Here is a 15,762-nt window from a genome sequence, read left to right as displayed (position 1 = left end):
ATCCATGCTGTCCAGCCAGTGTCTAGGATTCCTAGAAGGAGAGAAGCTAGCAATCACCTTACTCCTTTGTTGTGTTCTTGCATGGCTTCAGGGATTTGGATCTGACTGGTATAGTGAAGGAATGACAGACAGATGGACACACGGACACAAAGCTGGGGTTTGGGTGGTCGGGGCTCTCAGATGGAGAAACTTCAGCACTCTGGAAGTTTGGCTTGTTTATTATAGAAGTTGAACAGAGAGGTAGGGTTATTGCATACAACTGAACAGAGAGGCAGGGTTATTATTGCATACAACTGAACAGAGAGGCAGGGTTATTATTGCATACAACTGAACAGAGAGGCAGGGTTATTATTGCATACAACTGAACAGAGAGGCAGGGTTATTATTGCATACAACTGAACAGAGAGGCAGGGTTATTATTGCATACAACTGAACAGAGAGGCAGGGTTATTATTACATACAACTGAACAGAGAGGCAGGGTTATTTCATACAACTGAACAGAGAGGCAGGGTTATTGCATACAACTGAACAGAGAGGCAGGGTTATTGCATACAACTGAACAGAGAGGCAGGGTTATTGCATACATTATGGTGCACAGCTGGACCAAGGAAGCTTGTTTATCTTACCTAAGTAGAAGCAACCTCAATAGGAGCAGTGTTCAGGCTGTAAACATCCAGCAGGGAGAGCTCTGATGGACATTTTCTACACACACTGTCAATGCTTGCTCTCGGTCCCCCAAGGAAGGCTTTGCCGTCCCCTTGAGCCTGAGGCTGTAGGGTCCTTGACACAGCTGTGCCTATGTGAACAACACACATTCACTCAGCTTCACTTACTCAGGGCTTCCCTCACACCCTGTGCTCCTCGGCTGTACCTATCCTGTCAGCCTCAGCTGACTCAGCTGACTCCTCCCAGGAGAGGAGTTGTGCCAAGATGTAAAGCAAAGGAATGCTCTTAACATATGTCTGTGTATGTCTTCATATATATATATTATATATATATATATATATATATATATCTTTTGCTTTTTGAAATTATTTTAGACTCATAGCAAAAGTGCAACAGTAGTTCCAAGTGGCCCGTATCACTCAGCTTTACACAACCATGGCACAAGCATCAGAATGAAGAACCATGTCCTTCTTCTATCCTGAGATTCAAATTTGTATTTAATGTCCATGTTTTCCTGTCTGGTATTTCCTTGGGTTTTCCTTTTTTTTTTTTTTTTTTGAGACAGGGTTTCTCTGTGTAGCTTAGCACTTTCCTGGAACTCTGTAGCCCAGGTGGGCCTCAAACTCACAGAGATCCATCCACCTGCCTCTGCCTCCCGAGTGCTGGGATTAAAGGCGTGCGCCACCACCGCCCAGCTGGGGTTTTCCTTTTCTTATACAGTCTTGACATTTTGGTGACGCCTGTGATTTTGGTGAAAGTCAGTAATCTGGGTTGTCTGGTATTTTTCATGATCACGTTAAAGCTGGCACCGGTGGCGGGGGGGAATCCCTCAAAAGTGTTATGCTCTCGGTCCTCCAAGGAGACCCCCCAGCATGCAGTATCAGGAGCCCATGCTGCTGCTGTGTGTCACTGGAGTATTGATCTTATGTGGTTAAAGTGGTGGCTGAGGGGCTTCTCTGTTGTTAATTAGTTAATCTTTGGGGAGAAGTGCCTTGAGACTATCCAAGGAAATATAATCCCGGGAATTGATTATCTGTATAAAAGACCTAAGAGGCTAAATTACTAGAAAGTAGCAGCTACTTACAGGTCCATTTTCTGCCTCTTAACATGAGGCCCAAGGAAGAAGATGGTATTTCCAGAGGCCAGGGTCAAGGTCATGTGTGCAAGCCTATGTGGCGAGGGCTGGAGCAGTGAAGAATGCCCACTTGGTGTTAGTTATGCCTTTAGAAGTAGAGACAGGGCATGCCCGACTTCTCCCTTCTTCCTGTCTTGAGAAGCCCAGCCTGAGTCCAGATCACCAGGGAACCTGAGAGGTGGCTGCCTCGTCAGTACAGTGAGAGCTGGGATGGGTATGAAGTGGCCGTGATGCCTTGCCTTCTCTCCAGAATCGTACTGTCCAACAGTGATTGGCCACATGTGGCTCACCCAATATGAGTGTGCACTTTGGTATACAAAGAATGTTGTCTTAGGGTTTCTGTTGCTGTGACAAGACACCTTATTTGACTTACACTTTGACATCAAAGTCAGTCACCAAAGAAGTCAGGCCAGGAACTCAAGGCAGGAGCCTAGAGTCAGGAACGGAAGCAGAGGCCAGGGAAGAGGGCCGCTACTGACTTTCTCCCTGTAGCTTGCTCAGCCTGCTTTCTTACAACCCAGGACCACATGCCCAGGGCTAGCACTTGCCCCCAGTGGCCTGGGCTCTTCCACATCAATCCCTAATCAAGAAAATGCTCCACAGGCTTACCTCCTGGCCACTCTAAAGAAAGCAACTCCTCAGTCCTCAGTTGAGATCCTTTCACTGATAGGCCAAGATTTGTGTTGAGTTGTCAAAAGGCTAATTAACATTTTGTTTCTCTTACCATATAGCTCAAACTCAGGATCCTTCTGCCTTGGCTTCCTTCATGATGAGATTACAGATATGGGCCCCACCTTATTTTTTATTATAATTATTATCTATTTAAGTAATAATATTTTGACTGTATTGGGTTATGTCAGGCATATTGCATAACTTAATTTTTAAAAATCTGGCTTCTAGGAACTATAGTCAGGTCTGTAGCTTATCTTTGTGCCTTTCATTTTATTTCCTTGGAGTATACTTGAACTCGGCCTATGGCATCAGCGTCACAATGAAAGGTCTTTCCTGCCCTAGGCATACTGTCCTCAGCCGCAGTGTGCCTTGCTGGCCTGGAGCCCTCCCTACTCAGCTTATACTGAGGTTGTACTCTTTCTGCTATGCATGCCACTTGGAGTGAAGGCTGAGGTCAGTGTGTGGCAGAATCGGAGAGGTTGGTGAATGTCTAACAGCACCCTGAAGCTAGCTCACACTTGGCAGAGGGCTGTCTTCCTGCTTCCGTGTGTCTGCGCAATGACAGTAGTCCTGGACAGCTTCACGGAGTTAGTTGCCCAGCGTTGTCGTGACCATCGAACAGATAACAGCATGGGAGAGAGCACATGGATTTCAGTGGCTTCCAGTGCAGCTCCTGGGAGTTTGTCGAAATGCTGATCCTTGGCCCCCAGCCCCGCAGACTCTGAGTCACCGATGGAGAGTGAGGCCTAGGGCCCTCCAAATGACAGACTTGGGGAGCTCATGTGTAGGTGGTAGTCAGCCACACGTTGGGACATTCCTCAGCTTGAGCCAATCTTCTGAGACCTGCCTGCAGTTTCTCCGTGATGCCAGATCCATAGACATCTGGAGCTGGGTGTGTAGAGCTACCACACTTGCTGCCTTCCGGCTCCAGCCGTGACCCTTAGCATGAGAGACAGCCAGCATGGCTGGAGCCTGGCCAGATGGTCAGAGGTGACACTGATTGTCCAGATTGTTATGTTTGGTTGACTTTAGGATGTAGCTGGAACGTTATCTTTTTTGTGAACTTAGGGCTTCCCCAGGCATATAGCCGGGGGCCACCTTGATGTGGTGTTTAGATAGGCCACCTTGGGCCTGCTCGTCTTCAGGGGTGGGTTTGCCACTGAAAATGCCAAGTCGGATTTCCTAACGAGCCTGTTGGGAGGCAGAGCGGGGGTGAGAACGCGCCCTGCTGTCACTAACCCCTCCTTTCTGCCTGCAGTGGACTGCGGACTGCAGAGAGCAGCGGGACAGCGGCGGCTGTTCCTTCTCCAGAGGGCGAGCCCCGCCACAGCAGGTAGGGAACCAGCTCTGTGCTCCATCTGGGAGCTGCCACGTGCCTTGCTTTTCTGGGACCCTGGGGCTGGCCCTTGGGTGGCTCCTGGATGATGGGAATTAGGGAAGCAAGCAGAAAGCTGGGAGCAAGGAGGGTTCGGGGCCGGTAGGAGGCCTCCCGTAATTCCTTGCCCACCTTGGAGTGCCCCACCCGCAACACATGGATTCTGAAGACTACTCTTCAGTGGCCTTTTATGTAATGCTACGTCTGGTAACAACCTAGATGTCCACTGAGAGGAGGGTGGTGAGACGCTCTGTGACGTATCCTTTAAGAAATACTGTATGGCATCAGGTCAGCAAACTAGAGTCTGGGTGCTGATGTTGGTGGGCCCACAAGCACTGGGACTCAGGGGTTTGAAGTTGAGGATGGGGTGCTTTGGAAATCCCTTTTCTGGGTCTGCAAAGGGCTGGGCCAGTGGAACATGTGGAGGATCTCAGAGGTCTGGACTCCTCAGTCTGCAGCTGTTCTGGGGCAGGGGATGTTCTTCTGCTCAGGCATTCTGGCACTTGAAGCTGCCAGGGGTTCCTGAGGGGCTGTGTGGCCAGGAGAGAAGTGAGGCAGCCACTCCTGGAGAGCTCTCCTGGTGACCGAGGTGTGCTACCTTTCCAGCTGCTCTCACTGATACCCTGTCCCTGCCTGTGAAAAACCGCGGGGTTAGGATCGGAAGAAATCACTCTCCCTAGCCAAGCCCCGCCTCAGAGCTGGCCTCTTCCCACCTCAGATTCCACAGCTCTAGATCCTACGGTTGCTTCAGGGACACATTGCCTGGCTCACTGGCGTGGTCCCACCTCGGTCCCTTGTGCTAGTCCATTGCTCAGTGGTCAAGCACCTGCTTAGCATGGGCAAGGCCCTAGCCTGCACCCCAGCACTGCAGGGATAAACAGCAGAGCAAAGCCCCACTCCCCTCCATCTCTATTCTGTTCCAAAGGAAGGTACTCAGTGCCCTCAGCTCTGAATCATTCTTAGGCTCCGGGCTTTGCTGCCCCAAGGTGCAGGAGAGACAACTGTCTTGTAGTTCACTCTCAGAACATTTCTGTAATTGTTTCCATCTTAGTTAGGGTTTCTGTTGCTGTGATAAACACCATGACTAAAAGCAGCTTAGGCAGAAAGGGGTTTGTTTCCACACTTCCAGATACAGACCATCACTGAGGGAAGTCAGGCCAGGAACTCAAGCAGGGCAGGAACCTGGAGGCAGGAACCAAAGCAGAAATCATACAGGAATGCTGTTCGTTGGCTTGCTCAGCCTACCTTCTTAAACAACTCAGGATCACATGCCCAGAATTGGCACCACCCACAGTTAGGCTGGGCCCTCCCACATCAATCATTAATCAAGAAAATGCCCAGCAGACTTGCCTATAGGCCAGTCTTATGAAGACATATTCTCAATTGAGAGTTCCTCTTCCCAAATGACACTAGCTGGTGTCAAGTTGACATGAAACTAATCAATATGAGACTAATCCTTTTTCAGTTTTTGTGTTAATCATACAGAGTTTTTTATTTCATTATGGCCTTTCCATCCATGTATATTAAACTGCGGAGACATAGTTCTGTGACAGGTTAGGGGCAGGAGCCTAGATTCTGGTATCTGATCTGCTGCTTGGTGGCCAAGTCCTTCTTCCTCAGATGAAAAGAGAGGATTCTGGGTAGCCTCTGAGGGTCCTTTTGGCACTTCTCTCCCATTTGTGGATGGGGTACACGGAGAAGGGGGCTTGTCCAGGCTGGACTGTGCACCGTACACCAGGTCTCTTGACTGCCCAGTATCTACAGGGTCCGTCTGCCTGCCCCGTTGCAGCTCATGCACTTGGAAGGGCATCTCTTCCAGCTGTCTCCTTGATGGGGGACCCCACCCAGTTTCTCTTGTCATCCCAGACTCTTCTAGCACATATAGGCTTGGATGTGGCTCCCAGCAGGGATGGGGAGCCGGACAACAAGAACTGTGTGTTTCTTGATCAGTAGATGTCTAGTTCTGGAATTTTCCAGGGTAGGGTCCTTCATTCTCTCTAGTTTATTACTTTTTCCTGAGCCCCCTCTCTCTGCCCTTGCTATCTTACACAGTCACTTCAGACAGGCTCTCCAGAGGCTGAGGAAGGACCCTTCTCCCAGCCCCTCACCATCCCCCACCCTGGTCTCCCCTGAGCTGTCCTTGCTCCACTGTTTATCCACTTAGAGTAGGTGAAGGGGTCGGACTAGGCAGTGTGGTGGGGTGGGGCTTTGTGGGATGACTATCCCCCAGTGGACTCATGTGTGGCTCTTCACTACCTAAGCACCTTGCATATACAGTGAGGTCTAGCTGACCACAGTCCTTGCTTTGGGGAGGGACTGGGCAGTCTCCCGGGTGACAGCTTTCTTCAGAATGAAGTATCACTGGGCATGGAGAAGAAATTGGAATGCTTTCTTGGCAGGCTCACTGTGGAGCACGAACCTTGGGCTGGAGGTGACAATCTGAACATTAGCCCACCTACTTCCTGGACGTAGCTAGCAGTAACAGCAGCAGCATTGCTAACACCTGACCTGTGGGCCTTTCTGGTCATCCTAGGAGGAGGAAGTACAGGAGAATCTAGGACACACCCACACACAATGAGCAGCAACCACATGGCCCTATACCTTGAAGTTGGGGTGAAGGTCTGGCAGTGACTTTGCTGGAGGGCAGGAGAGGCTTGGCTTGCTGCATTGGGTTGAACACGTGGTACTGTGAAAACTGCTCAGAGCCAAGGCAGTGTGGTCAGGGGTCTAGGGTGAGGCCATGGTTCCTCCTTCAGGGACCTCACTCTCAAGGAGAAGGCCAAGACCCCGGTGGAAATGAGCTCCCAGCTCAGATACACATGTCCGTGGGGCAGCGGAGAGTTGTGTGGGCTACACAGGGCCATGGAGAGAGCACTTCTTGACAGAAGGCTGAGGTGGCACCAAGTGCCACACTACCCTGCACGGGGAGGCAAGAGTGGCTGGCAACGCCTTGTGTCCATAGCAAAGGGCTTGATGTGTAGAGTAAGGGTACTGGGTGACACAGGACAGCAGTCACAGGATGGAAGTCGGTTTCTCTCCTCCCCCTAGCCCAGGTGAGTATGGAGGAGCAGTCTAACAGTTGAAGAAGGTCAGGATGGCTCCAGATTCCTCTCTGTGGGCCTGCCATTCTTGGGTGTGGTTTTCTTCCATGACCCATGGCATCTCCTGCCACCTCTGTGCCCCACCGGTGGCAACGCCACTCTAGGTCTCATCCTAGAATCTTGACTCTCCTCCTGAAGCAGCCAACCTATGAAGACCTCTGGGGAAGGTCACAGGAAAGCCCTGGGTAGCTGGCCTGTGGCTTCCCTGCCTGGCCTTGGCCTGCTTGCAGGCTTTGGTTGAGGAGGACCAGGGAACTGCCTTCTGAAGAGTGTATCAGTAGGCATGAACATCTTCCCCTGTTAGCACATCCAAATTCCTTACTGTACCCTTCTATCTAGACAGACACCCTCACACTAACTCATGTTAGTTTTCTGTTTTCTGTTCCCACCTGCCCCCTCAGTAACCCTAAGAAAGGGGGTGCTACTGTCTCCACATCTCAGCACTCCCTGGCATGGGGCCTCCCTGGCATGCACTGGCCAAGCACTCCCTGGCATGCACTGGCCAAGGCTCAGGCTATGCAGGCATTCCCTAGCAGGCCCCTTTCCTCAGGCCTCACAGAGTCTGTGAGCTTTCTGGGGTTAGGATGACAGGGTTGTTCTAAAAACCCCTGTTTACCCATGGGGACAGTTGCTTCTAAGAGCCAGCTGTTCCTTTGGCTGCCACACTTGGGCCACTGATACCAGGGAAGCAGAGGTCATCAGGAGAAGGTGATGATGGAGCAGATGGAGTGGTCTTGCCTCCCGCCCAAGAGGCTAGTATGGCATTGCCTGATTCTGAACTAGAGGCCCAGGGGTGGGTGGTACCCACGGGGATTAGCCATGCAGTAAGATGCTTATTTCCCTGCAGCAGGCAATGTTCTCATTCTTTGGTTATTTCAGCTATTGCAAAAACAATACCTTACCCTCTCTGGATGCTTTCATGCAAGTCAGGGTAGCAGGCATCCCAAGAAGTAGGAGGAAGGGAGTCCAGATTTTAAAAAAAAAAAAAAAATGAGCCAACCAGCTGCCAGGAACCAGGATTCAGCTGTATCTGGCAGTTTGCCACCCTGGTTCCTCTTTCCAAGAGGCTGCTACCACTAGTCATTGGGTAAGGATGATGGGACATGTCCTGGCTGTCACTGCAGTAGGGGAAACACATGGTGACAGACTAGTGGCTCTTCATTCAGAGACATTGTCCACGTGCAGGCTGGAGACGTCCGCCCCATCTACTCACCCATGCCAATGAAGGAAATGAACATGTAGAAAGCAGCAGAGCTTCTGTTTGGACCTTGAGGAAGACTTCCTGGCTGAAGGACTTGCTGGCCCGTGACAGTGGCTCTTAAGCTATGGAATCATTGCTGGGAACCTGATCGGCACACCTCCTTATCAGATAGTTGACAGCTCATGAAGCCCTGGGAAATCTGGGGGAGTGTGAGGAATGATGTCAGGTTGTGGCCAATGACTTGTAATCTCACCTTCTTTGGAATGGTAGGTGTGGTGTAGGACACCCCATTATGAGAGGGAAAGAGCCTTGTCCCCAGGTGACCCTGGAGTAACACTGATTCTAATTATCTCTTCTACCAGTAAGACATTGGCATAAGTCTGGGTTTCTGTGCCAACCTGCAAGCTGGTGCAACCATGACAGACTCAAAGGATGGCAGATGGCAGCTAGGAAAACATCAAACACTCCAGTCCTCTAGCCCTGGCAAAGGTCAGACACAGCCCTCTAGTCTGGCTGACCAGCCATGGCAGGATGTGGTTTGTTGACAATTAAGAAGTCGTTAGTATGCTTGGTGCCTTAGAAAAACACCTGGCTGCTGAAGCTGCTTCTATGGATAAGGAAGAAACCTCTCACTATGCCCATGCCTCTGCTCTCTGCGGAGTTGGTACTTATGGAGCAACATTGTGTGCTTGGCCAACGTATAGCAGCTGGAGCCTTCTGTGTCGTTGTCTGCTTGTAGAGTGAAGATTCAGTAACCCAAAGTGGATTCAAGACACGTGCCTGAAGTAACCCCCAACAGATGTGACCCAGGAACTACGGTCATTCTGAGTGGCCCTGCTGGTCTCCAGGAAGGACATGAGTATTGATCCCTTCCTTTGGGGACAGGTAGAGTGCATGAGTAGATGGAAAGAAAGAAAGATGGAGGAAAGATGAGCAAAAATGAGGTTGGACTTTGTATTGGGACACTGGGGTGGTAGACGCAAGTACAGCGAGCGTTGATGGCACGTGCTGGGTAGTATTAGCTAGAAGGGCTGAACATGATGCATGTAGAGGTGTCTGCTGGGCTGAGATGTTGGAACTCCTGCCCAGTCTAATCCTTCTTTGTGTAATTGTGTGTCTTATATTTTTCTCTGTTGTTCTATACTGAAGTCAGTGCCTTGTGTCAGTCAGTACAGCCAAGATGATGCTGTGTAACAAGAAATCACAAACCTTAATAACTTCTAACAACCCACTGGAGGCCACCTGAATGGTGCTGGATGGTGCAGTTGCCTTTTTCTGAGTTAGGGTGTCACTATATAACCTGGGATGGTCTAGAACTCATGATCTTCCTGCCTCAGCCTCCTGAGCATTGGGATTACAGGTGTGTGCCACTAGACCTGGCTTAGTGGTTATCATTTTTACCCACCATCACGTGGAAAAAAGAGCTCAGAGGATCTTGCATTGGTGGTTCATGCTGCCGCCTGGGTGCACAATCTGTTTGGCTATGAGCTGTTGTCCAGTCTTTGAAAGCTACGTATCCTCATTCCTGAAAAATTCCCTTTGTCACAGTCAGGGCGTCCTTTTGCTTGGATGTTTGGTTTCCCATTCATTGACCTCTTGCCCTGGCAGAGGTGGCGTCTCAGCAAGCTAGCTGACATGAAGGTTGAAGTAGATAGAATTCAGTCTCATAACACGAAAGCGTCCTAGTTTCCATCGGAAGCCATTTGTCATAGCAAGAATCAGAAGATTCTAAACAGTGACAAAGGTCAGTGATTAATGCCAACCTGAGATGCTAAGTCAACCTTCATCAACGTTAGGCCTGTGTGCCCTGGAAAAGACCAGACAAAGAGGATGAAGAGATGAGTCACAGGCAGGGAGAGGATGTGCAAAGCCTGTATCTGACAAAGAACTTCTGGAACATAGAAGGAACTCTCGAACTCATTAATTATCCCATGAGAAATATATGAAGAGACATTTCCACCAAGGAACTGCAGACAGGAAATGAGCACACAGGAGATCCTCCCCACCACTGGCCCTCAAAGAATTGCAAAACAACCCATGAGACATCACTGTGCTCTCACAGCTTTGAATGCGGGGGGGAGTAAAAAGGTGGTGAGGGATATAAAACACAGCCGTTCTACATGCTTGTCGGTTTCATTTAAAGACAGAAAATGAAACCGTTGAGAATAGTGTGATCTGGCACATGTACTCCTAGGTGTGTGTCTCAGAAAAATGAAAACTTATGCTTGCACAGAAACCTGCCCTCAAGTTTATAGAAGCTTTATCTGAGTGGGAAAAGCAATCACCATGTGCCGGCTGGTCTATGTCAACTTGACACAAGCTAGGCTCATCGGAAGGAGGGAGCCTAAGTTGAGAAGATGCCTCCATATAAGCTCCATCTGGAAGGCATTTTCTTAATTAGTGATTGGTGGGAGAGGGCCCAGCCTGTGGTGGGAGCTGCCATCTCTTGGCTGGTGATCCTGGGTTCTATAAGAAAGCAGGCTGAGCAAGCCATGGGGAGCAAGTCAGTAAGCAGCATTCTTCCACGGCCTCTGCATCAGCTCCTGCCTCCAAGTTCCTGCCCTGTTTGAGTTCCTGTCCTGACTTCCTTTGATGGTGAACTGTGACGTGCAAGTGTAATCTAATAAGCCCTTTCCAAAGCTTGCTTTGGGTCATACCGTTTCATCGCAACAATAGTAACCCTAACAAGACACAGCCCAGTTGCTCTTCAGTGGGTGAAGGGTCAGTTGTGCTGTGGTGCTTGCCAGTGGGAAGAGTAGCCTGTGGCCACACCACCAACCTGGGTGAATCTCCAAATGATGCTGTGTGGGAAAAATCCAGTTCATTAAAGCTGAATAATCCATGATTCCATTTCTGTCATGTGGACATGCAGAGCAGGTAGTTGTGGCTAGAGGGTAGAGAGGGAGTAGAGGCAAGGATAGAGATGGCTATGGCCGGGAAGGGGGCTACAGAGGAAGCCCTGCTGTAATGGAAATGCCATGTGCCCTGGCTGGATCAGTGTCAGTATCTTGAAGGTAACATGGACTTACACTTTCATGAGTTTCCCTGCAGAGGGAAGCTGGAGTCTGTTTGTATTATTTCTTACAAGTCCATGCCAATATCTTTTTCTTACAAGTTCAAACAGCTGTTTAAATACAGCTTAGCCTTTTAAAGTATAGAGCCCGGCCTCTTCGGAATCTTCTGTGGCATTTCAGCATTGCTAGCCATTGGGGAAAGGCAAACTGAATCCACGATGCGATGTTGTTGTTCTCCTTTCAGAATGGCCAAGGCAAGTGGCAATTCTCGAAGTGATGGAGAAGACGCATGACACCACATCCCCCTCCCCCACCCCCTGCCTACCCCCTGCGCACCTGCTCTAAGTAGTCCCCGGCCCTGTGATCTCCATCTCTTGCCCAGCCCTCCATGTTTTGAGTCTGGTACCACCAGGAGAGTCTCGGACCAGGGTGGAGTTGTTAAAGAAGACTTCCCTATTCAAGAAGGTGTCTTGGAGGGTGGGATAGTGTTGGGGTAGAGACTATTAACCCCCCTCTGCTGGGAGCCTGTCTGTGGTAGGGAACCAGGGACAATTGTGGGGCTCTACTATTTCAGTAGAGGCCCGACGGGTAGCCCGCCAGGAATGGCCTGCAACATGGCTCAGCCTAGAGCAGACATATCATAGCACAACCCACTTAGAGCCTCGGTCGCATATCCAAAGATGGTGGGAAACTGGCTTAGGAGGGATAACTGGGCCACAGGCTTCAGCCTGTCTCCACGTCTCCCCGCCTTGTGGTTTTAATTTGGGTAGAAAAGGAGCATGGAGAGATGGGCAGACAGACGAGAAGCCCCCAAGTGAAAGGAGTAGATGTTCCTTCCCCTGAACTCAGCCCTGTTCTCTGCTCTGCCCTTCTCCAGTCTCAAAGGCATCTCTGTTGCAAGGGATTAAACAAGCCTGGTCCTTCCCCACTAGGACCTGGGCGCTGTCCTTGGTGCTAAATGGTGATGGTCGTGTGTGTGTGTGTGTGTGTGTGTGTTTGTGTGTGTGTGTGTGTGTGTGAGAGAGAGAGAGAGAGAGAGAGAGAGAGAGAGAGAGAGAGAGAGAGAGAGAGAGAGAGAGAGAGAGAGAGAGAATGAGAATGGTGTTGGCCTGGTCTCCTCACCTCCCTCCACATGGGTCCCCTTTATTCACATCCAGGTCACCCTCAAAAGCCTGCTTTAGTGGCCCACAAGGTTCTGTATTTGGCCTGGGAGGTGACATTAGGGTCATGCTTGTGAAACCTACATCAACTAGCATCTCTCCTTTGTCCTGATGCCTTGCTCCCTCCCTCAGGAATTGCCCATCTAGTCTACCTGCTCTAGTGACAGACGGGAAACTGGTGTCCGCGAGGCCAGAGTGACTTGGCTGGAGTCTGGCTTCTCTACCGTCCCTGAAACCATACTGCCAGCTGAAGATGTGGCTAGCCCAAAGTTGGCAGTTTAGGTACCAGACTTGTCATCTCATGGCTTCTAGCGATGTGACCCCCTATGAGGGGCAGGGACTACAGCGTCAGGCCCCTGTGTCCACCCAGAACTTAAATCTATGTTAATGCACTTGTGTGGGCTGTACAGGAAACTGGGGACAGGCCTCTCAGCCCCTGGCAACTATGGGCCTGAGAAGTGAGAAGATCCACTGTGGAAGCTGTGGGGTTGCATTCTGTGTCAAGAACAGTATGGGATGAGACCCTGTGCACTGCTAAGCCACCAGACTGCTCCTTGTATTTCTAGTGCTTGGAACCAGGGCCTGTTCAGCCCAGCTTCTGGCTAGCTGGCAGCACAGTACTCTTGGCCATCCAGGGCCAAGGGTATGGCCGAGGGCAGCCCCCCTTCTCCATGCAACCTGCTGCAGCAGATATGCTGGGTGAATCCAATAGGCACACCCAAAACTCTCTAGTTAGAGCATTATCATCAACATCCCTGATCGTGAGAGGCTCCTCCTGATGTCCTGTGCCCTGTTCAGCCAGGCTCCACCCAATCTCCAAATGCATAGCCTAGAATTGTCATCACTCCCCTCCCCCAGTACACACATATCAACAAAACTTGCCACACGCTGGGTATTCAAAGACAACTAGCACTGTGGCATTTCACTGCTCTCACTGCCTTGCTCTCCTGTACACACTCTTGCACGCCTTGCACTCCTAATAATCTACTACATGTTGACTTTTTCCTAATTTGTTAACTCTGCATTTCCCAAATATTTGATAAGGAGCCTTTTTGACTACTCCACCCTTAAAGTGCCTTCAGGCCCCAAAGAAATGAGAACTATGTTTCTTTCTTTTTTTTTTCCCCTTCCCTTTGTTTTTTTGAGACAGGGTTTCTCTATGTACTCCTGGCTATCCTGGAACTCACTCTGTAGACCAGGCTGGCCTCAAACTCAGAGATCAGCCTGCTTCTTCCTCCCAAGCACTGGGATTAAAAGCGTGTGCCACCACCGCAGGGGGAGGACTATGCTTCTAAAGGCACATTCTGGACCATTCTAGCTGGACTGCACTTGAACTCTACCCTCTAGAGCTATTCTGGTGCACACTGGCATCTGAAAGCCAGGGGTTTAGTCTTTCTAGAGCACCCCAGGGAGCCATGCTGGAGAACATTCAGGAAGGGATCAGCTCCCACACTGGTATACACTGTTGTTCTATGTAGAGTCTGAAGGTCCCAGCAGGAAGGGATCAGCTCCCACACTGGTATGCACTGCTGTTCTGTGCAGTGTCTAAAGGTCTCAGCAGGAAGGGATCAGCTTCCACACTGGCATGGACTACTGTTCTGTGCATAGTGTCTAAAGGTTCCACAGAGCTACAGGAAAGATGCATGTTGAGCTAGACTCACCAGGAGGAAGAGACTTGTGCAGAAGCAGGAGCAGGTTGTTGGAGGAAGTGTTCCCTGTGTTTGAGTCTGGGAAGAGCACTCTATGGCAGAGAGGAAAACAGTTCCATGCATTCTTCAACCCAGTATGACCTCCGAGCTGCCACAAACAGGATGAAGTCCAAGCTACACAATGCCCTATTCCTATTACCCATGTGGCAATGGGGGAAATGGAGATTTCTGGGAGCCTAGAGGGTTGGACATGAGAAGATGGAGAGGTGCCGGGATAAGCCTGTCCCTGGGACCTTCCTCTCTGTTCCCAGTGTGACAGTCACTTCTCTGTGCAAGTCCTGGGATAGGGTGTAGTTGGTTGTTTTTGTTCTTTTGGTCTTTTACACTTTAGGGAGCCTACCACCCAGCTCCCAAATAAATCACACGGAGTCTTATTCTTTGTTATGAATGCCTAGCCTTAGCTTGGCTTGTTTCTTGCCAGCTTTTCTTAACTTTAAATTATCCCATTTACCTTTTACCCCTGGGCTTTTATCCTGTATACCTTTCTTTCTTACTGTGTGGCTGGGTGGTTGGCCCCTGGGATACTCCTTTTTCTCTTGCTCTTTCTCCTTTCCTCCCAGATTTCTCCCTCTATATATTCTCTCTGCCTGGCAGCACCCCCATCCTTTCTCCTGCCTTGCTGTTGGCCATTCAGCTCTTTATTAGACCATCAGGTGTTTTAGACAGGCACAGTAACGCAGCTTCACAGAGTTAAACAAATGCAACATATCTTTGCATCATTAAACAAATGTTCCACAGCGTAAACAAATGTAACACATCTTAAAATAATATTCCACAACAGTAGGGTGGGGCGGGCAGCTGCTCCCAGTATGATGTTCCAGAACTCAGGTAGCAGGTGGAGCCTGTCTGCAGCCTCTACCACTTTGCACTTCTCTGACGTCTGTGAGTATTAAGAGGGCTGTGAACAGATGATGTACGTGTATGTGCATCTATGTATGGTGTGTGTAGTGTGTATACATATGGTGTATGATGGGTAGACATATGGTGTGTGGTGTATATATGTATGGTGTATATGGTATGTGTATATGTATATATATATGATGTTTGTGGGTATATGTGGTATATATATGTATGGTGTGTGGGCTATATATGTATGGTGTATATGGCATATATATGTATAGTATGTGGTTTGTATGTGTATGTGGTACGTATATATATAGTATGTGTATATGTATAGTGTGTGTATGTGTGGTATATCGTATGCATGGTGTGTGTGGTGTGAATATATATTGATATGTTGTGTATATATGTCTTAGTTAGGGTTATTATTGTTGTGATGAAACACCATGACTGAAGCAAGTTGGGGAGGAAAGGGTTTCTTTGGCTTACACTTCCACAGCACTGTTCATCATCAAAGGAAGTCAGGACAGGAATTCAAACAGGGCAGGATCCTGGAGGCAGGAGCAGATGCAGAGGCCATGGAGGGGAACTGCTTACTGGCTAGCTCTTCATGGCTTGCTCAGCCTGTTTTCTTATAGAACCCAGGACCACCAGCTCAGGGATGACACCACCCACCATGGACTAGACCCTCCCCATCACTTACTAATTAAGAAAATGCCTTATAGGCTTGCCTACAACTGGATCTTATGGAAGCATTTTTGAAATTGAGGCTCCCTCCTCTCTGATGACTCTAGCTTTGTATCAAATTGACATAAAACTAGCCAGCACAATATATATGACCTATCTGTAGTATGTTTGGTATGTGTGGTTTGTGTATGTATAGCCTGT

The 15,762-nt window shown here is 49.4% G+C and overlaps 1 protein-coding gene across 1 annotated transcript in view; it reads left to right on the top strand.

The window, feature by feature from the left end:
- Ctif (cap binding complex dependent translation initiation factor) overlaps positions 1-15,762 on the top strand; it is a 261,280-nt gene that overhangs the window by 67,323 nt on the left and 178,195 nt on the right. Inside the window, exon 3 of the mRNA XM_059246296.1 lies at positions 3,733-3,807. Coding sequence (XP_059102279.1) covers positions 3,733-3,807 — 75 coding nt within the window. The remainder of the gene's footprint in view (positions 1-3,732; positions 3,808-15,762) is intronic.

Source organism: Peromyscus eremicus, chromosome 19 (assembly GCF_949786415.1).
Source record: "Peromyscus eremicus chromosome 19, PerEre_H2_v1, whole genome shotgun sequence".
Classification (NCBI taxonomy): Eukaryota; Metazoa; Chordata; class Mammalia; order Rodentia; family Cricetidae; genus Peromyscus; species Peromyscus eremicus.
Note: the sequence above shows the minus strand (reverse complement) of the source record. Positions and strands in the feature narration are given on the sequence as shown.